A 27,627-nucleotide genomic window follows, 5' to 3' on the forward strand; every position below is an offset into this window, starting at 1 on the left:
TTAGTTTGAATATTGTTGTTTATCTTGAAATACATAGGTCATAATTTCTTAAACTAACTTTGCTTGCACCGTATGACATATAAGTTATAACTTTTATGAAACTACCGTATCCCTTTGGTATTTAGCTATGTGACAAGTCCATTTTGTAAGAGGTCAGGGGTCGCTGTCGCAACCCGTGTTACTAAAAGGACGCGGGTATAGTCGGCAAAGAAGGTTTGCAACCTCTGAACATACACGGTGGCCCAGAAATATGTTATAAAAAAATAGGAATAATTTTCTTACTTACAAGTCTTTTACAAAATGTATGTATGTGTAAATGTGTAATGTATGTGTAAAGATATTTAAAACATAGTCAACGTACTTTTAGGACAAAGTATTTGTTATGTTAATAACAAAGCTATGAGTTAATTGCTAAATTGTGTGCAAAACGTCAATATAGAGTTAGACCAAGAGAAGACTGCAGCGGTTTTGATAGGACACGCAGTGCAAGTGTTATCTATACGTCATAATTTTATAGAAGTGTGACATTTAAAACAAGTAACACTTGCACTGCTTGTGCTATCAAAATTGTTGCAGACACCTATTTCTGTTTTTATTTTATGAATAGATTTTAATGGTTGATAACGCGTATATGATATTTATAAAATTGTAAATGTTAATGTTTAGTGTTTTATGTTTTATGAATTTAGTGTTTTATATATTAGGCCAGTGTGTCCATTGTTCTAAATTTAAAATTATGCAATCAAAGACCAATTTTATCTACGCAAACATATTATAGCATTTGATACGATGATGATTTTGACGACCGGTCTGGCCTAGTGGGTAGTGACCCTGACCCTGCCTGCGAAACAGATGGTCCTGGGTTCGAATCCCAGTAAGGGCATATATTTGTGTGATGAACACTAATATTTGTTCCTGAGTCATGGGTGTTTTCTATGTATATAAGTACTTATGTATTTATCTATACAAGTATGTATATCGTCGCCTAGCACCCATAGTACAAGCAGGTACAAGCTTTGCTTAGTTTGGGGCTAGGTTGATCTGTGTAAGATGTCCCCTAATATTAAAAAAAAATAACGTAATTATAATGTTTCTACCAACGGTACATAAACGTCAAAATCTTTACGCCCATGCCAACTTATTGCAAATTCACAGCGTCATGCCGCACCGTCATTTACATGCAGATGTTTACATTGCAACTAACCATGCTATTCACAAAACATGTTGCCTTGACTGCCATACTGCCCCACCACGTCTTCTTCTTCTTCCTCGCGTTATCCCGGCATTTTGCCACGGCTCATGAGAGCCTGGGGTCCGCTTGACAACTTATCCCATGATTTGACGTAGGCACTAGTTTTTAGGAAAGCGACTGCCATCTGACCTTCCAACCCAGAGGGGAAACTGGGCCTTATTGGGATTAGTCCGGTTTCCTAACGATGTTTTCCTTCACCGAAAAGCGACTGGCAAATATCAAATACCACCACCCCACCACGCCCATACTGCCCCACCACGTAAGCATTACGATACACGTGCGAAAAATAGGAAATTCACGAGTGGTGATAAATTAAAACACGACCGAACGGAGTGTTTAAATCGATACGAGTTGCGAATTACCTTTTGGCACGTGTATTGTATGTTTTGCAGTACATATAGCCTTTAAATTTTCGACATGTGCACGTATTGTGCCTATTACCGGACTAGAGCGGTAAAGTAGCATTATGTACTGTAAAAAATATTACCAGGTACCAGGGAGACATATAACTCAAAACAAGACCTAGCTAGATCGACTTTTCGGCCACAAAAACCCCCATATATAGCAAATTTCATCGATATCGTTAGAGCCGTTTCCTAGATCCCCGAAAGAAAAATATATAAATAATAATTGGTCGTTTAAAGATATAAGAAAGTAACAGACATTAGAAAGCCATTTTGAAAGGTAACATTGTTCTAAATTTTTAAAATGGTAAAGGCTAACGGCCCCGAAAACCCCCATATACCAAATTTCAAAGAAATCGTTAGAGTCGTTTCCGAGATCCCCGAAATATATATATATAAATAAATAAATAAATATACAAAAATTCCTCGTTTAAAGGTATAAGACATACTGATTCGCAGCGCAGCAGATGATATGTTTTGTAAAACTTGAGAATAACACAAGTGAATGACTAGCTGTGCCAACATGACTTGGGATTTACATGTTTACTCACTTCTACATAACTAAATAATTATTTTCATATTTAAGAATAAGAATAAGAAGAATAATTATTTAGCGGAATATAATAAAAGTAATATCATTTTAATATTTAACCTAACGTGCGCGACGCATCATCTTGAAACTTGTCGGAATGCGCAATGAATGATATTATGTTTTGGCGGTCAAACCGCCAAAACATAATATAATTTATTGCGTTTAACCGCCAAAGCCGAATATCATTCGTACATGTTAAAAGATAGCTAGTTTTATTTAACCCTGTGTGCTCTTGCCGATGGGCTGTCTTTTCAACCCTTAGCCGAAAAAAATGCTGGTATCATACCTACATTATGCTTGAGACGAAATTTTCGCAATAATAGTACAGTAAGATTTATACACGGTGGCTAAAAAATAACTGCATTCCTGTTGCCAGGGAGGTTTTGGGATTATACTGAGTAACTTTTACTATAGGACCAACCCCGATTTTGCGAAAAAAAAATTACCCTCCCATAGAAAATAGACCAGCCAAAATATAATTATGAAACAGCTAAATCTTTTTTTGCGATTTCGGGGTTGGTCCCATAGTAAAGATAGCTCAGTATAATCCCAAAACCTCCCTGGCAACGGGAATGCAGTAATTTTTTAGCCACCCTAGAATATGTCTAAGGGATGAAAAACAGCATATAAAATACATATTTATAAAGCTTTTATGTATGACTCAGTTACATATAAATTAAATCTAACTACCGTCATTATATAGTAATGTAGACGTAAAAGGATGCGCCTATGATGTCACGGCGCCTGCGGGCCCATTTTAGACTCTGGTCAAGGCATACTGGTACAGTTACTATTGAATGGGATTGTCTATAAAGGAGTCCTGGGTTCAATCAGGGCCGTCTTAAACTATGCTGGGGCCCCTGGGCACATAAGAATTTGGGGCCCTTTTGGAAAGAAAAGAAAGCTAATTAAACTAACATTTGTCTACTATGATTTTCTATTTATTATGGGTAATCAAATATACTGTTACTGTCTGTCCTTCGGGGCCCCCTGAGGATGAGGGCCCTGGGCACGGGCCCCGTGTGCCCTTATGGTAAAGACGGTACTGGGTAATATCCAACGCATGATCAAAATAAATAGTATTAAGTAGTTTAAGGTATTTATTATTTTATCATATTGTACACTAACATATATATAGGTAGTTAAATTGTTTTTTTTGTACTAACACTATATGGGATTTGTGTCTGAAATAAATAATTTCAATTTCAATTTCAATTTCAATATGCCGAAATTGCCGAAGTGACGAGAGAATTTGATCCTTATCAATTATAAATTTATAAATGACATATAAAGTTCAATATTAATAAAGAAAAAAAATTAAAAAACTTTCGTCCTTTTTGGAAAACTTGTAGGAGTTCGTAATTTTGCTAGTGACAATATTGCCGGCGATATTATTGAAAGTATTTTGTTTACTTTTTAATGATTAGGTACTTACGTTTCTATTACTCTTTTCTGTTTTGAGACTATAACCTTTTCAATGCAATTGTGATAAAAATACAAAAAAATTAACACAAGCGCAAAAGATATATTATTTACTACTTATAATATACGTATCACGGATATGATATTAAATTTTTCTCGCATACTAGTTTCCAAAAATTTACTTAGTTTTTTTGACAACAAAATGTTTTTACTAATGATTTAGCTAATATAATTGGATTATATCTTTAGTATTTCTATTCTAGTTAGATGCTACACAAAAAACATAATCCGAACCCAAGTACGTTCATCGGAATATTTCCGTGTATGTTTCATTTATATTTTATAAGATTAATCTGTATATAACAAGACTCAATTTCGTATTTATTTATAGACTTTAACGAACAAATGCTTATTAATAATTATTGATAAACCAATAAGCGGAAGAACAATAAATCAAATAAATTGGATGACATACATGGAATCTACCTGTTTAATATAAACTGCCCAATTCGGATAATGCTTATTAGATGTCACAGCGATACGATACCGATCGGTCAGTTTCAAAAGTGACATCAGTGTCAAACGTCAGTTTTGACACTGAAAGCACAGAATAAATAATAGTACTACCGTACAGAAAGCCACTTCCTACGAAACCGAAGTTTGACAGCGATTCAGAGACGAATCATGCTATCCCTTTCTAATGTACGGCACTATCCCTTTCGGCTATTTAGGATTGTCAAAATTCAAGTTTTTATTTTATCTGTGGTGACTGTGGTCGTGCACGCAAGTGGTGCCAACTCTAATAATCGCTCGGAGTAATGCTGAGCCGAATGGAACCGAGTTTGCCCGAAAGGAGTGTCTCACCACTGCTGAAAGATCGGGGTCTCTATTGTTTCCCAAATAGTTTAAAGTCATAATGTATTGTTTGTCCTAATTTTCGTTAGTCATAATTGGTTTTTCTCAGAAACGCGTAACTTTTCAGGATTGCCATAAAACAAACCTAACCTAACCAAACCCATCTATAGAATAACCTTACGAAAATCCTGAAAAGTTAACGGTTTCAGTTTTATGACTAACGATAATATGACAAACAATATATTATAATGACTTAAAACTTTATGGGAAACAAAGGGACCCCGAAAGATCGGTATCGTATCGCTGTGGCATCTTATAAGCATTGTTGCAATTGGGCTGTAAGGCAGACGTACGTTGGAAGATATACGACTTTTTCGTGTAAAACCGTTGAATGTCAAGGTGAATAATTAAAATGCCGCACCTGGACTTGAACCTGGGACCGCCGATACTAGTAAGGTAGGTAGGACATAATTGAAGAATGATGCGACAATTAGCATAAAATTTTAATAAATAATAAATGGTTATTACTTATTATAGGTACGTTAAATACCTATATTTTAACCATTTTAGGAATTTAAATGAATAAATATCTAAAACGCGGCATAAGACCGCTTTTTAGTTACTTACCGAAAAAATAGTGTCTTATTTTTTTATTAGACATAGACTATATTACTATTTCCTAATTCCATTTTCCTAATTTCTTGGACGTATTTTAATTTAATTTAATTTTATTTAGTATTAGTTTTTAGTTTAATATAGTTTTATTTTATAGATAAGTTAGTTTATTTTTCTTTTTAATGTTTGTATCTACCTTATAAATAAATATGTTATAACAAATAAATATTTATATTCCATTATGTACAGTTAGCAACAAACATGACTTTAAAAGTCGAAATTCATACCTACTTATTTGAAACGTCCGAGTACCTACCATAGAAGAATATTTTTTTAAGATTATTAGGGCGAGCGAAGCGAGCCCTATCACTAATCGACGAACTATGCATTCTTGTGGTACACTTTACGGAAAAACTACTGCACTGTTAGGTTTGAAATTTAACATAGTAATTTAAATTCATGTCTAGATGTGTTATCAAACATAAAAATATCATTTTATAAACCTAAAAAAATAAAATAAAGTAATAGCACTTTGTATTACTACTAGCGCCATCTGTTGGCAAAATGATGAATTAACATTCGTGCTAATGTTAATTATTTCTTTCTCTAACAGATGGCGTTAGTAATAAATAAATAAATAAATAAATATTGGACATTCTTATACAAATTGACTAAGTAAGAAGGCTTGTGTTGTGGGTATTCAGACAATACGATACCTATGTGGTGTTTTCAAGTTCAATAATGTCGATGGCGCTTACGCCATTAACAACGATGAATACCAAAGTGGGTACAATTTTGGATTTAACCCACCTCGCTTCACTTGGTTTGATTCCCATTTTAGCAATTAAGTTTTTGTGAATACCTACTAGAACAATCAATCTTGCTGTATATTTACTGCGGAGGTCAATTTACTCGTATGTTTTGTGACGCTGACGATGTGATGATCAGTCATGTTGTGTTAGCAAACTTAAATCGGGTATTTTCAGTTCGAGATACAGTTTTGGCGCCATTAATTTATTACGTAAGACGATTTTGGGGTGGAGGGGGGTCGAACATATCTTATTTTTTCTTACAAGGGGGTGGTAGGGGGTTTTCATAGTTCTTAAGCAAGATCACAAAGATGCGATTTTTTATTTATTTCTATGAAATTATGACCTTTAAAATAATACTTCCACACTCTATGCTATCAAACACGGTGCAGAGTTATCTTAAACGAGCTCAAGTACCTTTGTACAGGTACAAATAAACATTCATAAAAATATTTTTATGAAAATAAATTATATTGGTGGGAGGGGGACGGGGTCAGCCTATTCTTATTATTTCTTACATAGGGGTGGGAGGGGGTCAAAAGCTGGCAAAAATTGTCTTACGTAATTAATGAATGGCGCCTTTAGTGTTACTATTGCTTGGAACTGCTAAAATTATAAATAAAGATAAGCATAATTAATACAAACTTCAGTGACTTAGGGCCGATACAGACGGACTACAACCCGACTGCAACTTGTATGGGAACTGCACGCCAATCGTAACGTTGGCGTGCAGTTCAGCAAAATGACCCAGTACCCTGGCAGTACCTAGTAGAACTCAGGTTTGGTGTAACAAAGGCACATTATGGTTTGGTCATCCGACTCATCTTGATGAGCACTTAGGAGAGTAGTACCCAAGATAGAGCCGATGCCGAACCCTGGCAGTACCTAGTGGAGCTCGGGTTTGATGCAACATACATAGACACACGCTGTTTTGGATATCCGACTCGTCATGATGATCACTGGGTAGATCAGTACTTTCAGTACCCAAGATAGCTGATGCTGAACCCTGACAGTGCCTAATGGAGCTCGGGTTTTATACAACATAGGCACACGCTGTTTTGGTCATGCAACTCGTCTTGATGAGAACTTAGGAAAGTAGTACCCAAGATAGAGCTGATGCTGAACCCTGGCTGTACCTAGCGGAACTCGATCAGGTTTGATGCAACATAGACACACGCTATTTTGGACATCCGACTCGTCATGATGAGCACTTGGGAGAACAGTACCCAAGATAGAACTCATGCTGAACCCTGGCAGTACCTAGTGGAACTCAGGTTTGTTGCAACATAGGGACACGCTGTTTTGGCCATCCGACTCGTCTTGATGAGCACTTAGGAGATTAGTACCCAAGATAGAGCTTATGCTAAACCCTGGCTGTACCTAGTGGAACTCAGGTTTGGTGCAACATAAGCACACGCTGTTTTGGTCATCTGACACGTCTTAATGAGAACTTGGAAGAGCAGTACCCAAGATAGAGCTGATGCTGGACCCTGGCTGTACCTAGTGGAACTGTGTGTGTTAGTTTATGTGCGGAGCAGCGTGATTACCGCCAGTAGGTGTCCAGACGGGATAGTTTTTCGATCAATTGTGTGGAGTGGACGCAAAAATAAATTCAAGAACATTGGCTCGCTGACCCAACATTATGTAGGAAAGCCAGTTGGGTTCCTTACAAAAAGTACTGGGCGACCGTGTAGGATGTAATGCACTTATGAAATTGTATATTACGTGTGGATGATATTGGCAATTTGATTTTGTCGTCTGGATACGTTTTTAAAGGACAAAGTAAAAGCTGTAACAGACAGGCGTACCGGACAGCAACCGGTTCGGTACGTTAAGGTAGAAAACCTCCGCGAGCCCTTACAAAGCGCTGCTTTTTGCTAGTATTATAGGTAGCTATAATTACGGGTTGAATTATTTTATATAATGGGTGGATCAACTATTTCTTATTGTTATTCTATCCGGTCAGCCAAGAGACAATAGTAGCACAGTTTGTTAGATTCTCCTGACACGGTTGGTAGATGACCCTTTATTGAAAGGGTTTATAACTACCACAAAAAAGCGTGTTTGGCGAATTTAAATGCCTAAAAATCAGATTTTAAAGAGTGACCCAGGAGAACGTAACCATGGCAACGAGTGAGAAGTTGATTCACCCTAATACATAAATAATAAATAAATAAATAAATATTATAGGACATTTTTACACAAATTGACTAGGTAAGCCCCATACGTTATGCTCAAGAAGGCTTGTGTTGTGGGTACTCAGACAACGATATATATAATATATTCATACTTAAATACATAGGAAACAATCATGACTCAGGAATAAATATCTGTATCATCATACAAATAAATGCCCTTACCAGGATTCGAACCCGGGACCATCGGCTTCATAGGCAGGGTCACTACCCACTAGGCCAGACCGGTCGTCATTTTTGAAAGCAAAGGCGTTGTACTTGTACTATAAGTCCGATCACCGTCAAAAGTTAAGAAGCTTAGTAAAACATCACGACTAAAATGTCGTAATCAGATTATTCAAGTAACCTGATCAATATCAACTCCGTAAAATCCATCATCTCTCAAATCTGATGACGATTTAACGATTTCACGAATACCGATAATAATGACTTATCATTATACGATTGACATGTCACTGACGCAACGCTAGTCACCGATGACATTAAAAAATGACAAAAAGGTGGTGATAGACTTAAAATTGATGTTGAAATGACTGAGGAGTGTAACATTTGTAATATATTTTATAAAGAGCGCCGCAGGGACCTTGGCTTTTCTTTCTCTTGCTAATCGATAAACAATTCGGAGACGTCACTTCACTTAGTAGGTATGGCTCCGTTTAATTTAGATGTAAGTATCTGGTTCGATTTCCGGTAAATATTCCTATGGACCCTTTATTTCCCATAAAGTTTTAAGTCATAATGTATTGTTTTTCATATTATACTTAGTCATAAAACTGAAACCGTTAACTTTTCAGGATTTTCGTAAGGTTATTCTATAGATAGGTTAGGTTAGGTTAGGTTTGTTTTATAGCAATCCTGAAAAGTTACGCGTTTCTGAGAAAAACCAATTATGACTAACGAAAATTCGGACAAACAATACATTATGACTTAAAAACTATTTGGGAAACAATATAGACCCATTACTATGATAAACCCGACATAATATAATATTTTTAATGGGTTTATCACTACACCTTATGAAACAAAGTCCGACCGCCTCATCTGTCTGTGTGTTTGTTCGCGATAAACTCAAAAACTACTAAACGGATTTTCACGCGGTTTTCACTTTGTTTTCACCTATCAATAGAGTGATTCTTGAGAAAGGTTTAGGTTTAGGTGTCTAATTGTTAACCCGTGCGAAGCCGGGCGGGTCGCTGGTTTTTATATAAATCTCACTCTTGCCCATATTTAGGTATTATGAGCTTTGTTTGGAACTTCCATTAGGTTAATTTTATTATATCATTATTAACTTTTTTATGTAACATGCCGATTGTGCAGTCCACTGTCAAATAGACGTAGGTATAGGATTTATTCTACTGATAACACGATTCTCATGTACCGTCATTCTCATAACTTAATTCTTTGGAATCGTTATCGAACTAGTTAAATGGTAAATGAAACAAATCTGCCCTTATTTAAAAACCCGACTTGCAAGACCGAAGTTAGTTTTGTGCGGAGCTCTAACAGATTGCAATAATTATTTATAACTTTTTCTACTACCATAAAGTTGTATCTATGAAGTCATTATGAAGCGAATTATTTATATTTTTTATCTTTAGGTGTCTAAATTAAAATATTTTTTTGATTGAAAGGGTACGTAAGAAAATAAGCGAGATTTTTTTTTTTCGTAAATTAGATACTTGATTTGTTTTAAATTTAGGCATCTCATTAAAGTGTACATAAATATTTTTTTCCACCTAAGATCATCAATGAATCACGTAAATAAGTTAATTGAATACTTAGCCTTAACATATATGATTATGTTAAAAGTCAATAGTTTAATGAGTTAAATCAATAAAATGATAATCTCGCTGATTGAGCCGAACGACCTTTCGGACAAAATTACCGAACATCAATACATTCTAAGGCTAAATGTCATAATCAGCTGATCAAAGGTCGCCATTTTGGATTCTTGTGTGTCATTTTGGCATTAGAAATCTGATTTTAATCTATGTAACTTCACTACAATAAAACAAAATCCCCCGCTGCGTCTGTCTGTCTGTATGTTCGCGATAAACTCAAAAACTATGAACGGATTTTTATGCGGATTCACTTATCAATAGAATGATTCTTGAGGAAGGTTTAGGTGTATAATATGTTAAGGTTTTGCGTAAATATGGTCTACCATGGGTCTACCCATGCGAAGCGTTTCATACTAAATGCCAGTATCCAATGTAGTCGCAGGGGTCTAAATTTGCCAGCCAAAAAACGATCTTGAGGTTCTAAATTTAGAATTAAATTTTGTATGGCACTTCGGACGCGATATCCGTGAGAAGAAATCGGTTAATAATATTAGGGTGACTAGTCAAATCAGTCTCTTTTTTCGAACTGTCAAAACGATTGACCTCCGTGGAATCTATATGGAAAACAGAACAATGACGTCACGGTCGAGTTATCTACTCTTTATATTTCTTTAGGATTTATTAAATGGAAATTGTGTCTGAAAATAATTTCTTTTTTTCGTGCATGGTGTGAATTAATTTATTTTAAATAATGGTAACAACCCTATTAAGGATATCGTGTTCAATAAAAAAGCACATTAAATGAATGTCGTAGTGATTAGTCAAAAAAGCAAAATGATTACAATAGATTTTTCACCTCAGCAGCTCGAACAAGGGTACTTTGCTTCTTAAAAACAGTGAGCAAAATGCGATTTTGCTCACTGAGTCATTTTGTCTCACTCAGTGAGCAAAATGACATTCAAGTGACCTTTATAGTCAAATGTCATTTCAACATGCGGGGTCTAATACAAGTTCGATATACTTGGGTTCTATTATCTCTGTCCCTCTAGGTATGTTCTCACTGCTTAGGGTGAAAAATTTTGTGTACTACACGAGATCAAAGTTATTTACATCTCGTGCGCTTTTGAATCCCTTACTACGCTCAAGATTCTAAATTAGATTCACTCGCTACGCTCGTGAATCTATTATAGAATATTTCGCTTGCACGGGACTCAACATAAGCACTCGAAGAAATATCAAACTTTGATCTCTTGTTGTACAAATAACTATTTTTAGTCCATAAAATACCTAATGCTTGTTTTAGATATAGGTACTCGTATAGGACAAGTTAGTATTCGTTTAAGTAATAAAAGCCGTCGTGGAAAATACTGTTGGCTCAATTTTTGTAAACATGTTTTTAACTTTATATCATAGTTGTCATTGAGACCGGATGTTCAAAACAATTTTGACATTGGATGTCATGTTATGTTCCTCAAAGACCAGTAGGTACCTAACCTAAACAAAGTGACATTTAGAAACCGGATTACTACTAGATTTTGATCAAATGTTCGTCTATTAGATAGTTTTTAAGAAATAGTAATAGGCATACTTTAAAAAAGTAATTTGATTTGAATGAACGTGTTTATTACTGCGGGGCTAGGTCGACTTGTGTAAGATTATTCCATAATATTTATTTATTTAATGAGTAATTTAATGACGGATCGGTCATCATTACTTACTACGAATATTTTGAAAACATAGGTAAAATATGACACGTCAATTGATTCTGAGATTGAATACCGGTATAGGTATATTTCTCATTACAAATTAACCGGTATTAAATTTATTTAACTAAGTGACGTAATCTTTTTTCAAAGTTACTACTAACTAGTATGTAGCTAGAGATATAATGATAGCGATAGTGATTTTAGTGTTCGCGATATTACGCACGGTTCATCTTGATTAGGAGTAAGGCCATATTCTACTATGTATAAAAAAATCTTACCTTAGTTTTCGCCTGGAGCACGCTGGCGCCATTGGTGTTCACAACTCCATTGTTGCACTGCGCCTTGTGGACGCACACATATCCCTGACCGGCGCAGGTTTGCTGCAGCTCGCCCCCGCTATGCGCGTGGCTTTGCACATTCCCAGTACCCTGGAAAGCTTCGTCGATGTTCGACTGCGTCTGTTGTTGCTGCTCGAAGTCGAACTCACTTGTCTTCTGAGTATTCTGGATTAGGTTCACGTTGGATCCAGCGGTGGAGGCGGTGAAGGGGCTGGGGGAAGAGCCCGTGTAGCCGCGGTTGGCCTGGCCTTGACCGAAACCTTGGCCTTGGAATGAGGATTGGCTCGATTGGCTGCTGAATGAATTTTGGCCGCTGCCTCCATTGAGACCTTGACCGAATCCTTGCGATCCTTGCCCAGCGTTTCCGCTAGCGCTGTTGAAACCAGCCTGAGCGCTGAAGCCACTCTGTCCTGAGCTAGCGCCGAAGCCTTGTCCGGCTGCTGCTTGTCCGCTACCAGCGCCAAAACCTCCGCTTGCACCGACCCCAGATCCGCTTCCTCCGACCCCAGCTCCGCTTCCTCTAGATCCAGACCCAAATGCGCTCTGGCCGCTTGAGCTTGATCCGAATGAGCTTTGACTGCCTTGGGCTCCGAATTGACTACCCTGAGCCCCAAACTGTCCAGCACCTTGGCTGCCTTGTCCAGTAGTACCAAACGCACCAGCGCCCTGTCCAGCTGATCCAGCCGAGAATCCAGCCTGGAAGCCAGATCCAGCCGCATTCTTGTTGTACTGACCGTTCAAGAACGGATTACTCTTCAGATCGATTTCACCTCCGTTGCTGCTGAACGTCGAGCTGGAAGACTCGAAGGAAGATGATTGGAATCCAGATCCAGCAGGTTTAGCGCCGCCTTGCGCGGACGCTCCGAAACCGGCCGCGGAGCCGGCGAGTTTCGAGAATTCTCCATTCAGGAAGGGATTCGCGTTCAGGTCGAAACCGACACCACCACCTAGTCCGGCACCTCCGGCGCTACCGGCCCCACCAGCGCCTCCAGCGTTACCACTGCTGGTAAACGAAGAGCTAGACTGGCTGAATTTCTCAAAGCTTCCGCCACCGCCAGCGGCAGCGTTCTTGAAAGGCGAGTTCTGGTTCATCCACCAGAAAGGTCCGTCTTTAGGGATACCACCTTCGAACACATTGCCTAAGCTCCCAGCGGCATGGAAGGTGAATTCGTTTCCTGTGTCGGACGCGGCTGCCGCTTTGAAAGCGTCGACGTTGCCGAATCGTTCGATGACGCGTCCGTCCTTTACTTTAAGTCCGGCGCAGCCCTTGTCAGAAGAGCAGCTCTCGAACGAGGACTGGGAATGCACTTCAGCACCAGGCAACGCCTGTATAGCTGCTAGCACCTCATTGGGGCTTTTGAATTTCAAATTGACTCCTCCTTTGCATGTGGTACATCTTTCTTCTCTGACTTGCGGTGAGGACTCTTCTGCCTCTACGACGGGTTCGCTCTTTTGAGGCAGCTCTTTGGCTTCTTCGATATTTTCTGGAGTCGCTTGAGTGGCCAGAAGGAGGCACAACGCCACCACTGTTCGTAGTAGTGGCTTCATGGTTCTGTAACAATAGAAATTGGAGATAAGTGGAAATATACACTGAATAAAAAAAAACTATTGGGTTATACTGACTCTAATTTTAACATATTGAATGTTGAATGTTTTTATTTCTAATAGTAATGTGAGCCTAACTGTTATATTATAATAGTTCTCTAAATTGCTGTCTATCCCGATTCAACGTGGCAACGCGGTGAGCGTGATGGGCACATTTGCGTCCGGAAGGGCTCAGGATGAGATGTTTGCTGACTAGGTTTTTTGTGACTTTGTTTACTTTTAATTTAATTTAGTTTATAATTATGTTTAGTGTAGGTATTTTTGTTTGTTTATTTGCTTGTTATGATCATTATAATCATGACATGTGTTATTATTTTATTAACATCATCTTTCGTCATTAATTTAAAGACTGTTTTTCATTTATTTGTGACATAAAACCAGCATTGTAATAAATGTGTATCTAATTAATTAGAAATATGGGGAAATAAAAATATGATCTCATGTCTCACTGGACATGAATAACAGGTGTGTATTAATAACCTCTAGAATATTTCATTTGACACTAATCCTGACTAATCTGACTAATGTTTGACCCTACTTATCTGACCTGGTGACAACTTGAAGATGTGACTAGTTTATTATTCAAAAAACTAGTTTTGCAATAGTATAAGCCCACTCAAATATATTTAATTTTGTCGCTTGGCAACAGGGATCGGATACCGGTATTTTTTGTATGGGAACGAATACGGTATTTTTTCGTTCTCTGTTAATTATTTCATTTCTAATTGGGCAATCTAATTATACCACGTCTTTACCTAAAAACAAAACTGAGTCCTACATTTTGAGTATAAAATAATCCGAAAAATATGGTTATTTCTAAGTTTTTGCAAAAAACCGTTTCCGATCGGGATCGTTTCCGGGATCAGAAACGGTTTTTTGCAAAAACTTATACCGTTATTAATTTATTTCTGTCAAGACGAGATAGAAGACGAACGACTATCAACGGGCTTTTAGATTTGACAGACGAATTAGAATTTTGTCTAGTTATTAATTTATTCATAAGCATATAATATTTGATTTTAATTCTTCTTATCAAAACGAAAATGTTAAAATATTTTATTTGTTGTCTGTATAGGCTGTATATCATTTAATCATGGACACAACAAAGCAGTGTAATTTGATACAATATTTTTTATTACTTTAAAATAAAATAAAATATAACCAACACTTGACTAGACAAACTGTCATCGATCATTATCGACAAAAAACCTGTATAATAAAAGTCTATGATAATGATTATTTCTACATTTGTAAGCACATATATGAATACCTGATTGGAAGTAAAATAAATTTTAATATATTGTTATTGGAGAGTGGGCAATAATGACGCAAATTATCAATATGTCTAGAAATTGTTTACGTTATATCGATTACAAATGGTACGTTTTGTATATCATTTTATATAAAAATTTTGGCAATATTTCCGAAAATGTTAAATTATTTCAGTTTTTTTTCTTTTCAAAATAGTTTTTTTTTAATAAATATCTCAAAGTCACAAAACAAGCAAAATATTATAAACTTTGAATAATTATAATGTTTATATATTTAAACAATTAATCTTTGCTGCTTGAACAACAATGTTAAGACGAAACAGGAGCTGAGTTTTAATATTTTAGGTAAATATACCCGTCTCGCTAACGGAAGCGGCACCTAAAAGTAGTGCGATAAGGACAAGGCGAAAAATCCTGCGTAAAAATCTCAAAAATCGAGGTTTCGTACTCCTCTGTTTCCTCCTCCAAAACTTAACCAATCGTAACCAAATTTGGAAATCTAAATGATTATGAAATTATCCGTGTCGGACCGTTTTGCTTTTTCGGCTAATTGATATCAGTTTTGAATGCCACGCCTCTCATTGCGGCATAGTCAATTAGGCCATTTTGGCCATTTTTGAAGGGCTCTAGCGCCTTAAAAAACTAAAATACCAAAAAAAGCAAAACGGTCCGACACAGATATTGACAATATTAATCTGTGTTGAAAAAATCATTGCTCTAGCTTCAAAAACCACGGAGGAAAACGAGGAGTACGTTTGTATGGAGAAATGACCACTCCCGTTGGCTCTTAAGCTAAAGTTAAAAACAATAATTTATTATAACGTAAAAAAATATTATGTCAACCCTTGACATATATTAATTGCATTTATATTAAACATTTAATTAATCTCATCGCGGAAGTAAGTTGTCATAATTATAAGTAATATAACCTTGACATTACACATTACATCCCTTTGATAAACCGATGATAACAGGAACTATTATAAACAGACAAACATGTTACTATGACAGTTAAGCAAAAAACAACCATATGCCAAAGCCCAAAATTACAATTTGACATAGCTTTTCAAATGTCAAATCCTTTTTAGGTTATGTTACCATATTAAATTTGCAGTTGCTGTTTTAGTTTTTTGTAGAATCTCAGTATTTATTGGTATGATTTCAAGCACGAATTTATTTTATGAGCGGTAAAATAAAAATGGTAGATTAATATTAATATATTCGGCCGTGAACTATTAGAGATGAAATATTTGACTCGATCGTATTTGGTTTGTCCGAAGGTGTGATAAATAATTAATATTATATACACGCCTAGGAAGAATTCAATTGTGTGAAAACCGACGTTCAATGAACACAAAGCTATTTGAACAGTAAAGGTCGCGTGTTCGATTCCTGTTCATTTATCATAAACATTTTGTAGAAGTCGTTAAAACTAATAAAAAAAATTCCAAACAAGACACAAAAAAGATTTGTAATTCGAAAAAAGAAGATTTAATCTGTGTATCTGTATATCATTATTTTAATTTACTTTCTTAATATACCTTCGCGTAATATTATTCACGTTAACTTTTTCATCAAATAGGTCTAATTATTATTTTTTTCGTTGTAGTTTCTTTGATCAATTGATTGGAATGAATACTACTTAGAATTAATTAAAGTTTAGGCACTAAGTAGGGTAAGTTTCTTGTTCAAGGTTAAGTAATATTTAAAATGTCTACTTAAGTTTAACTATGGGTTTAAGCGTTGCATAATTATTTGGTCAAACTGTTTGCACTACCGAAGGTCGGCAGCATACACACACAAACATACAAACATAATGACTAATCCGCTACAACTAACAAATGCAAATTATACACTCTCTTGATAAAAAAATGAGAAAGAAAATTGTTACTTATCTACGTGTAATACTTATTTTTTTGAGAATTTGAAATTGCAATTAGTCAAAAAAAATGTTAGGTCAACATTCCGCGCCTAAATTTGTAAAATTGATCAACTTTTTATAGTGACATCAACGGTTGGTACGGCAACGGTCGCGACGGTAATCAGTACCGTCTTTACCATAAGGGCACACGGGGCCCGTTCCCAGGGCCCTGATCCTCGAGGGGCCCTGAAGAACAGACAGTAACAGTATATTTGATTACCCATAATAAATAGAAGATCATAGTAGAAAAATGTTAGTTTAATTAGCTTTCTTTTCTTTCCAAAAGGGCCCCAAATTCTTATGTGCCCAGGGGCCCCAGCATAGTTTAAGACGGCCCTGACGGTAAACGCTTACCATCAGGCGATTCGTCTTCTAGTTTGCCTCCTTAATCATAAAATAAATATAAGTTTTTGGCAACAATTTCATTTTTGGTACAAGCTTTTATCACTGACTGTACTTTTCTAATACTCATCGAGACACTTCTAAAAACCCCTAACACAATTAGGTTGCGTTGTTTCATCACAGAGTTCCTATGGCCACCTCCTGTCTCCATCATCAGATCAGTTCGACAGTACCTGGTGGTACTGATTACGATATTATTGTATTGTTATCAGAACTACATACAGCTGCCAATTCTCATGACGCTACGATCCTTGGAAGATGGTTAAATTAGTTACCTTAGATTCCATTACATAGTTGCATACAGGTCAACCTAATAAAAGCTTGTTAAAAAGCATTGTACCGACCGAAGCTTAAGTTACTTCTCGCCTAAACAAATGTGTTTCCTCACTGTTTCAAATTCTGACTCATATGCAATAGTCATAAGAAACAAGATCGATGAACATATTTAAATAAAAGACGAAACGGCTTGTAACTAACACAATTGACTCAAAACGTGTCAAAATGTCAAATGTCACACGTATGAAATGTCAGAGTCATACAAATATCTTAATCAAATATGTTTGAGGTTACAATGATTTGAAATACACGCCCACGCAACGTTATGTCATTTACGCACAGTGTTGTATGAATATCGGTTACTTATATTAGCACTACCTTAGTGGGATCGATGAGAAATCAATGCAGAAGAATGAAAATTTCGTAACGAGTTTTTGGCAATATTTCCGGTAATTATTAAAATAAGGATTTTACGAACATCGATTACCTACTTACATTACTTAGGGGCTAGATAAGATATCAATGGCGGAAAAAATAATTTAAACCAATTTTTTGTATGGGCAATATTTCCAGTAATTATTAAAATAAGGTTTTTGATGTTATCACTAGTTTTTAATATTTATTGCTGCTTTAAACGTGTGAATTAAAACTAAATGAAATACATTAAAACAAACGTAATTAAACTTACTAAATACTTAACCTAAAGGTAAATAAACAATGCCTAGAAAATAGCATAGTTTATACATTTGCTGCTAAACGCAAATACTATCCCGAACGATCGATGTTCGAAATGACATTGATATGTTATTTTCTTGCAATTGTTTGGTCGAGTTGAATATAACGGCCGTGTTACAACAACGTTATATGCAGCATTTAATTACTTTTTAGGAAAAGAGATACATACAATTTTGGAAACTTAACTATGCTACATACTTTCATTAAATACTTAACCATACCCCGAAGTTAACGGAATTCAATAAAAACACCGAGTATATTATAAACTGAAATAAATGTCATATACTAAGAATAAGCCTTCAGTAAGAAGTGCATATACGTGGAAAAATTCGACCTATGCCGCTGTGGCCCGGTGGCCGAATGGCACAGGCACCTGCTGCGATAGCAGAGGACGCTGGTTCGATTCCAGCCTGGGGCACTAGAGGCCTAGGTCACTTTTTCTTAGTATAAGACATTTATTTCAGTTTATAATTTATATAGTAGTGTTTCTACTTGAAATAAAAACAAATCAAAATATTTTCTGAAAATAATTTAATTTGTGCTAATACTTCTAATAGTACCGAGTATATTGTTTTTAAATCCCCAGTTGTTACGCATCTCTAATCATCTCTCTATCCTCGAGCCCACGCACCCCTTTTTAGGCATCCTAACGTATGTCTGTTAGTCTGATCGGTATACTTAGCGCTAGCCTTGTGTTCGATTAGCATTAGAAATTCACAGTACAATACATGTAGGTAGACAATGTGTTAACCTCATCTATACTGATGACGGTTAAGTATGTTTTCATTCTGATTAGCTAAGAGGTCAAATCGTTTCTGTATTCACGCCTTTGTACATCTTATTCTTATAGGCGTTAAAATTATAATGACTTGTATTGTAATGATAACGTTTGAGGTTACAGGTTATATAATATTATGCAAAATTAAATGGATATTTTTTATATTCTAAACCGATCAATTCGAGGAGAGAAGATGATTGGAACGGTGTTAGTCACAAGTTCGAGTCTTGCCTGAAGCGGTGAATTTCTTTTTTCTTTAATATTAATAGTATTGCTCGCACACTCGCACACTAAATGTATCCGATTGCTATAAAATTGTTTAAAGGATACTATTTTAAAGTTCAGTACTCAACACATTGAATACATTTTTAAATAAGAATCTTATTAAGATACTACGCTAGATAATGATTTTTTTTTTCGACCTTTGTATCCGGTTGGCATTAGATCATCTCCGATGTAGGTAGACATTATGTTAACCTTATCTCTGATGGATATATTCATTTTGATTAGCTGAGAGGTCAAATATTTTCTGTAACCACGCCCTTGTACATCTTATTCTTATATAGCGTTTAAATTATCTTATCATAAGATGATGATGTTTGTGATATTACGATAACATTATAACATATACATGTGTCGTTATGAAATCGGTGGTGATTATACAATGTATTGTACTATAAGTTACGCATTACATTAATATGCAAATAAGGATATTACTTTTAAGTGTTGTTGTTAACATTTTTATGAAATAAAAAAACACAATGACACTTCGATACATAATGTGGTTAGAATCTATTTCGAGTATTTCGGCCCTTGATAACATAATCCGCAAATAATATAAAAAAGCAAAGATATAATTTAATTGCCACGCCGCACTGAATGACATAATCCGCCGGTCTCTTGCATCCGTCAACGTGCCAGCTCTACTAGAGCCAACTGGCATAGCTAAAGACGACGGCAAGAGACCGGACGATATGTCCCTGGTAAATAAAATGCTAATTACAATTTTACAGCCATTAATTACGCTTTAAATTTTCTCTAAAAACTCATTTAATGTTGCACGTCTAATTTCGTTGCGTAAATCTCAAGCATGACTAAGATTTAAATATATTTTATTTCTTAAGAGTACCAGTTAATTGCTTTAGGTACTAAAACGTCAGAATTACCCATTTTAAGTACACTATTAAACGTAGCTTATTAATTAAAATGCAACCAATGGACGCCTTCGGTTACACGCCGCTAATTTTAATGCTTAAAAAAACGGTCAAAATAATCATTATCACACAATAAATTGGCAGTAATTATCTCAGAAATACCTGATGCTATTTTCAGACAATATGATCACTAAATCTATTTTGTTTTCAAGCAACTTAATACGGAAATATTTTGACAAACAATATTCACATTTAGAATTATGCTGACAATAGAATTATAAATGTTGAATTATAAAATGTATAAATATATTAGACATAAGTTTAAAAGTTCTCTTATTTGAATTTAAATTTACATATTTTGCAAATTTTATTGTGTTTCTCCAGTATTGGAGTAATTTCTAAGTATTCTAATGCATTCCTCAGTGTTATATTATTTTTATTAGTTGTATGTTCATTGGTGTTTATTCATTTAATACATTTGTATATGTTTTGACGACATTAATAAGAATCCTTGTGATTTGATATACCACGCAATATTTAATGTAGTTTCTAATCGTATATTATGAGATAATAGTATATTAAGCAATTTTAAAAGATTATTATCTCATAATTAAAATTAAACCATATTTTCGTCCTTCAACAAAACTTGTACCAATAGGCATAGACTCCATTGAGTATTACAAACGCTACCGGCCGCGTAGCCAAGATGCCAATCGCTTACGCTCCGTATAGCGATCGAAACGCAACTGTCACTGTCACACTGATATGGAAGAGTGATAGAGAGACATAATGCTTTTCGTTGTCGAAGCGATAGCGATTGTAACCTTGGCTAGGCCAGCAGAACCCCTAGTGTAAATTTCATTCGAAAGCTTGACTAGTACGCGTTTGCGTTAAGTCTCATTTTGTATGGGATTTTGAATAGCGCGACAAGCGGGACGTTTTGGAAACTCAAAATCCCATACAAAATTACACTGTCGCAAACGCGTACTCACGTCACGCTATCGAATGAAATCTACACTAGAGGTACAGACTACCAAGAATCACACACAAATCTAACAGATTGTGTCTTGTTTGTCTACTGCGAGCTACGTCACATTCACAACCCGGATTCACGATTATTGTAAATTTATTCAAGACTTAATGGCCAAAGTTTCGACAGCCAAGTGTGAGTTTTCCTCAAAATTAATTTAACCAGAGGTTAGAGGACTAAGATTAGTCAATACAATGTTGACGTACGGCCGAGGAATTTGATTTCTGTGTCGCAGTGACAAAAATGTGAGATCACTAGCGACTTTCAAATTATTTGTCACCGTGACAGGTACGAAGTGGCAGAATATGCCGGACAAGTGCGAGTCAGACTCGCCCACCGAGGGATCCGTAATTTTTTAATATTTGTTGTTATCACGGTTCATAAGATACAGCCTGGTGACAGACAGACAGACAGATGTACAATGGAGTCTTAGTAATAGGGTCCCGTTTTTACCCTTTGGGTTCGAAACCCTAAAAACAAATTCCTTGACTGTTCGTCCTTATCAGGTTCTTAATTCTGTAGTTTGTCATGAATATTTTAGGTTTAGTAGCAGATAATCCAATGTCCGACACTGTGACATATGTGGGTAGATTAAGTAATCAGGCGCCGACTGAATGTGTGTTAATTTTGCTCTCTCAAAATCCTATGCTGAACGGAGGTGACTCCTTGGTGTCTCATCATCAGCTCATATCCTGGCCTGAAAATTTCTTGAGTCACCAAATTGTAACTCCCTAACCTTTTACAAAGATAATACGAAACGCCAAATCTATTTAAAAGATCGTTTAGAAAAATAATAACTAAATTTTGTAATAAAACTACTGATTACGAAGCTAAATGTTACCGTGTAGCAAACTAGTTTACATTCATACTCATACTAAGACGAGTATGCAGATTAAATATTTAGATCAAGTTTTTATGTGTTATTTGAAGGAAAATGCCTAATTTGGAAACACCGAGTGTCTTTGTAACCATTTGTCACTGATGATGACGTGTTGTGAGCCATATCACAGATTTAAAATATATAAATTTATTCGTTTTAGTGTGGTACCAGGTCGAGCCATCTCGGTAACTAATGCTCAGATTGTACGTGGTCTATTTTTAAGATGTGTATCTATGGCATTATAGCTTTTGAACTGATTGAACCGATATGAGTGACTTTATTTAATGTAAAGTCTTGTCAGTCGAAATCGATTGATGTGGCCTTTGTTTCCGGTTATATTATTTATTTATTGAATATTTATTGTTAAATAGTAGTCAAGTACTTAGTTACCACACATCTATAGGATCTTGTATATTTATAAATCTACCTTTAATGTAGTTTAGTCATGTAAGCCTGATCTGTAATTTATATTATCAATAAAATATGAGTATGAGTATGAGTAACTCTGAATTCACTACTTGCATAAGTACATTGAGCTTATTAAACTACTACTTTCACAGAATTATTTGCTATAAATCATGCAACAAATAAGTCATACTAACCCGAAAAATTAAAATTTTGTTAAATTTTTATGTAGTTTTATTTTAATGGTTTATTTTATTGATAGTTTTAATGTATTTTATATTTGTTATTTCAAATTTAAACTAATATATGCTGAAATGAACACAACTAAAGTACTTTTTCCTGCATATTTCCTGCAATAAAAGTTACAAAAACTAAAATTATCGTTTTTTTAGTTCCACAGAATACCTTAAATCAAATTACCTAATGTTCAAATACCTATGCCCGATTCACCTAATTTTTAAAATAACTAATCATCAATTAACTTAATGCCCGAACGAAATACCTAACGCATGTTTCACCTAAAATTGTAAATATTGCCTAAACCAATAATCGATTAACCTAACGTTCAAATACCTAATAAACCATTATTTATAAAATCACAAACTTGGGGTCCTGACCACCTGACCCCATAGCCCTTCTTATTTCACCACAACATACATCAAAAACAACAACATATATTGTATAACATAGATAACAGAAACAAATTACATTGACAGTATTTGTCAGGTTGATTAAGCACCGGGCATGTAATCCGTTTACATAATAATGAAAGTGATATCTAAGAACGTATTAATTTGACTTTGTTATGATATTGTCACGGTTACGAATGATACATGTGACGATAGAGATAAGTCCGTTGAATGTAGTAAAAATAGCAGGAGGTAAATAAATAGACTTATTAGGGGACCATTTCAAAAAAAATGGTACAATTTACATTTTTTTCGAAAACCATCAACTTGGGTTATTTAGACTCAGAATCACAAGTACTATTGAATGAAACAAAGAAAAAAAGTGTCCCCAGATTTCATACAAATGTTGGGTGTCAGTTTTGTAACGTCCCATACAAAATGTATGCGAAAAAGCGTTACAAAACTGATTTTTTTTTTTGGGACTCATTTTTTTCCATTTTAAATCGATAGTCCTCGTGATTTTGATTAGAAATAACCCAAAAGATGATGGATTTTCGAAAAAAATTAAATGGTACACTTTTAAGTGAAAATAATATGTCAATTAATCAAAAGTTAATGTCATTCTGTCAAAATATACACGCATTTTGGATTAAACAATGTCTAACCGCGCTAGAAAATAAAAATAAAAACGTTATTTTCAGACAACTAGTCGTCCATAGATAAATACCTTAAAACTAGCATGCATTTACATATAATACAAATTAAACTTAAAAACACATACAACTATGGCTGCTATGGAATGCTTCATGCTCTATCCACTATTCAGAATAGTTGATAAAAATGATAAATAATATAACTAACGGCAGCATTTGACATATTTAATTACACAAACGGGTCTACCGCGATATAATTTCATTGTTTTTACCTTTAATTCCGACGTCATACGACGTTTTACGTACGATTTGACATCACAATTTCAAGTAAATGTGTATTAAATAATTTATTCAAATGGGTAATACCTCAAATTAAGGATGACTCACGCTGGACCGAGCCGGGGCCGGCTTCGTTTTCTATGGAAAACACCACGTGATCACCGATGAGTTGTCATATAAGATGACATGTCGGACGCCTCATCCCGGGCATGGCCCGGTCTAGTGTGAGTCATCCTTTAACTAGGAGGACTCACTGTATTAGAATAATTTGGCAGGTTTAAATTGCTGTTTTATGTATTTGTTCCATTAATATACTAGTACAATAAATCATCAGTTCCGGGTATCAAATTAATGAAAACCTGTAAGTACTTATATAAGTATTTATAGGTTAATTTTAGTTATACGATTAGAATTCGATCTGACGCGGCAGCACGGTCGCATTTCATTGCCTGTCACCATGCACGTTACGTTCTAACAAGTATGTAAGTACGGTGACAGGCATAGTGACAGGCGACAAAAATCCAACATACAACCATGCTGCCACCGTGCACCGCTGGAAGATATAAGTAGATCTGATCTGTCAGTGTTAAAAGTAACGTTTTTGGTAGAAGAAATGTCACTTTTGACACTCATAAGCATAAATTCGTGTACTTAGATTCGTTTATTTATGTTATATTATAATTTTATATTATGAGAACATGTATTATTCATTGAAATTTCTATACTTAATCATTTATAAGTCAGACTGACACAAATAAATAAATAAATAAATCACCTTAATTCAGGCAAAAGTCCATGAAACAGTAAAGTAAAAATGAGAATAGGAATTAAAATACGATAATATTAAACTTATAATAAATAAATATTTACTATATTTGTTTGTATAAATATCTAAATCTAAGTCATATCATATAATTAAAATTAGAACATGCCTGTAAATCTCAATCTGTATGTCTTTACAGTCGCTAAGAAAATATCACGGGACGCAACACTTGAAGATTCGCCTGTCGCAACTCTTACGCAAGCAAAGGCGAACAGGGTCCGGTCTTCTTAAAAACGAGTTTCACGAACTCCAATGGCATCTAGGATACAGATATGTGGCGAGATTTTCATAATTCCTTGAGATTTTTTTGATATATAAGCGGTCATCGTAGCCTAGGAACTTTTAGGTATGTTTTTTTGGCAAATTGGCAATATTTTCGGCAACCATACGGGTTTTTTAATTTTATACAGATTGAAATTTAAACCATCGTTCATACTCTACGTAGTGACTCTATAGGTCATATTGCATACAATTGCGAAAAAGAATTTGCGTGTTTCATACATTCCGGCTGATGTGATGCCGCTGATTTCTATGAAACAGCCAAATTTTTTAGCCAAAAATGTTTTTTTTTTTTGGCAAATTGGCAATATTTCCGGGAATCATTTTTATATTGAGAAAACATATCCCAAATATTTTAAATAATAAATGATACGAAGAAACAAAAACATAAAAAAACTAATATAAAACGATTACATAATGCCGATGACGGAATAGCACGATCGACAGAAATCCATATTTTTAGAAACTGGTCATATTTTCTGCATTTTTTTGACCTTCGGTAGCTAAGTAATTCTTATTTGAATGGAGTATGATTGAAGAGTTATGTCAATAGTTTTTTTGTTTTCATTAATTATATACTAATCTTTTGTTCAACACTGTGTAAATATTTATCCGTCTTCGTACATTTGCTTTACGTGATATTATGTACTATTATCGACACAGTTAATTGACAAATTTTAGACTTTATTACAACGTAGTAAGGTCCTCGCACGGGCAATTAAGTTTATTGCCGCTAGTATAAAACAAAGTACAGGACAATGTGGAAACATATTATGTTGGATTATTTACAATGATCCTTGATCATAGATGTAATTATCAAATACATCAAAATAAATAAGCAAGTACCGTATACCTTCTTTGCTCCTCACTGGGTAAATGTGCTCCAAGAGCGTTTTATGTATGAAATTGAAAACTATATCAGCGCCTCGTTTAAGTGTTACAATGCAAGTATGTAAATATTTATAAATATTAAATACTTATAGATTTAAAAAAGAAAAAAAAAGAGGTTATTGTATTGTTGGTGGTTTGATGGTTTACCTTAAATCGGCAAATATACCTAGCTACCACAATATTACAATTTTAAAACAATTATACTTAATTGATCTAAAATTGTAAATATTAATTGTAAATTGTATATAAATTAAATTAAGTACCGTTTGTTGGTTTGTGCCCTATTTGCCAATGGAAAAGCGGAGTCTCCCGGCACAAGTATCTTTATACTTAATGGGAGATTCCAGCCTTTTATGATTTGTGTATCATGTGTTAAAACCAAAGAAACTATTCTCTATTTTGTATTTGTATAAATAAATTTTTGAATTTAGAAGCAAGAGTTAAATAAGCAACTTTTTACGTTACTTATACTAATTTACTCTTACGTTAATATAATTTAGAAAAAAAAACTTAACATTCTATTGCTTTCTCATTAGTAATAAGCACAGATAATTTATCGGTAGTTAAATATTATAAAGTAAAACAATAGCAGTCAATCCAAGACTTATTATTTGAATACTTACCAGTTTTTTTTAATATTCTAATATTAGTTATGCGTCAACTGGAAAAACATCTGCTAAGAATGTAAATAACGTCTAGCTAATTTATACATAGACATAATTACAAAATATTATGTAAAACAGCTCCCAAAAATATGAAGTTAATGTTGACAATATTGATATAATGGCTGTGGTTTTTTTTTTGCTCACTCGTTGAAATTTATGTATTGACATTACTGATTCAAAACAACAATAACTCAGGTATACTATATGCTTAGTATGTCAAATAATTTTTGACTAAATATGAAGTACAGATGTAGTGTATCTGTATAATTGTTTTCCTTCGTATTTTCTCGGAAATTTTCATATTTGCCACGCTACTTCAGTCAACCTCAGTACTTTTTGTACCGAGACTGAAAATAATTATGCACTATAAATTGAAATCAAAGGTTTAGCGCCAAATACCACTTGAGCCAAATATACAAAAACCTGTCTTGGAGCATTTCGTAATCTGACATATAGAAGATATTCACAGTAATTATAATTGCCAGCTACTGCATAATCTGATAGCAGTTAATTGGTATGCTAATTATGATACACGATTTGTTAACATACATTATTTAGGTGTCATACGAGCTTTTGCCCGTGTCTTCGCCCGCATATAACCCCTCTTTAAATCGAATACCTTTAAGCGAGCAATTTCCTGTTTATGTATATTTCGGGGATCTCGGAAACGGCTCTAACGGAATTTTCGGGGGCGATAAATCGATTTTTGCGTTTTCATATGTTTTCCGAGCAAAGCTCGGTCTCTCAGATATTACGTATTATATGTGATTTAAAAATATTTAAACTATTAATAAATATTTAATTTATTGTGATTTACCTATATATACTGACTATTTTTGTGATTTATTTTATAACTTTACTATGGATATCATGACCGAAATAAAAACTTTTTTTTATAAGCTGCATTAACCGACAATTTGCGAGTATTTTCTTAATAAATGTCTTATACCATTTCACTCTCTTAGGATATGATTTTTGGGGT

General features: G+C 34.8%; 1 protein-coding gene and 1 long non-coding RNA gene across 7 annotated transcripts in view; one reads left to right on the plus strand and one right to left on the minus strand.

Moving 5' to 3' along the window:
* The window catches only part of LOC134803701 (fibroin heavy chain-like), an 86,780-nt gene that overhangs the window by 49,997 nt on the left and 9,156 nt on the right, over positions 1-27,627 (minus strand). For 5 of the 6 annotated variants that reach the window (XM_063776500.1, XM_063776499.1, XM_063776501.1 and 2 more), the window contains exon 1: positions 11,910-13,551. In XM_063776500.1, coding sequence (XP_063632570.1) covers positions 11,910-13,517 — 1,608 coding nt within the window. In that variant the 5' untranslated portion in view covers positions 13,518-13,551. Of the gene's footprint in view, positions 1-11,909; positions 13,552-27,627 lie in introns of those variants that run through there. The other variant, XM_063776496.1, reaches the window with a different exon arrangement.
* The window catches only part of LOC134803825 (uncharacterized), a 347,292-nt gene that overhangs the window by 1,145 nt on the left and 318,520 nt on the right, over positions 1-27,627 (plus strand). The window lies entirely within an intron of this gene.

Source organism: Cydia splendana, chromosome 27 (genome assembly GCF_910591565.1).
Source record: "Cydia splendana chromosome 27, ilCydSple1.2, whole genome shotgun sequence".
Taxonomy (NCBI): Eukaryota; Metazoa; Arthropoda; class Insecta; order Lepidoptera; family Tortricidae; genus Cydia; species Cydia splendana.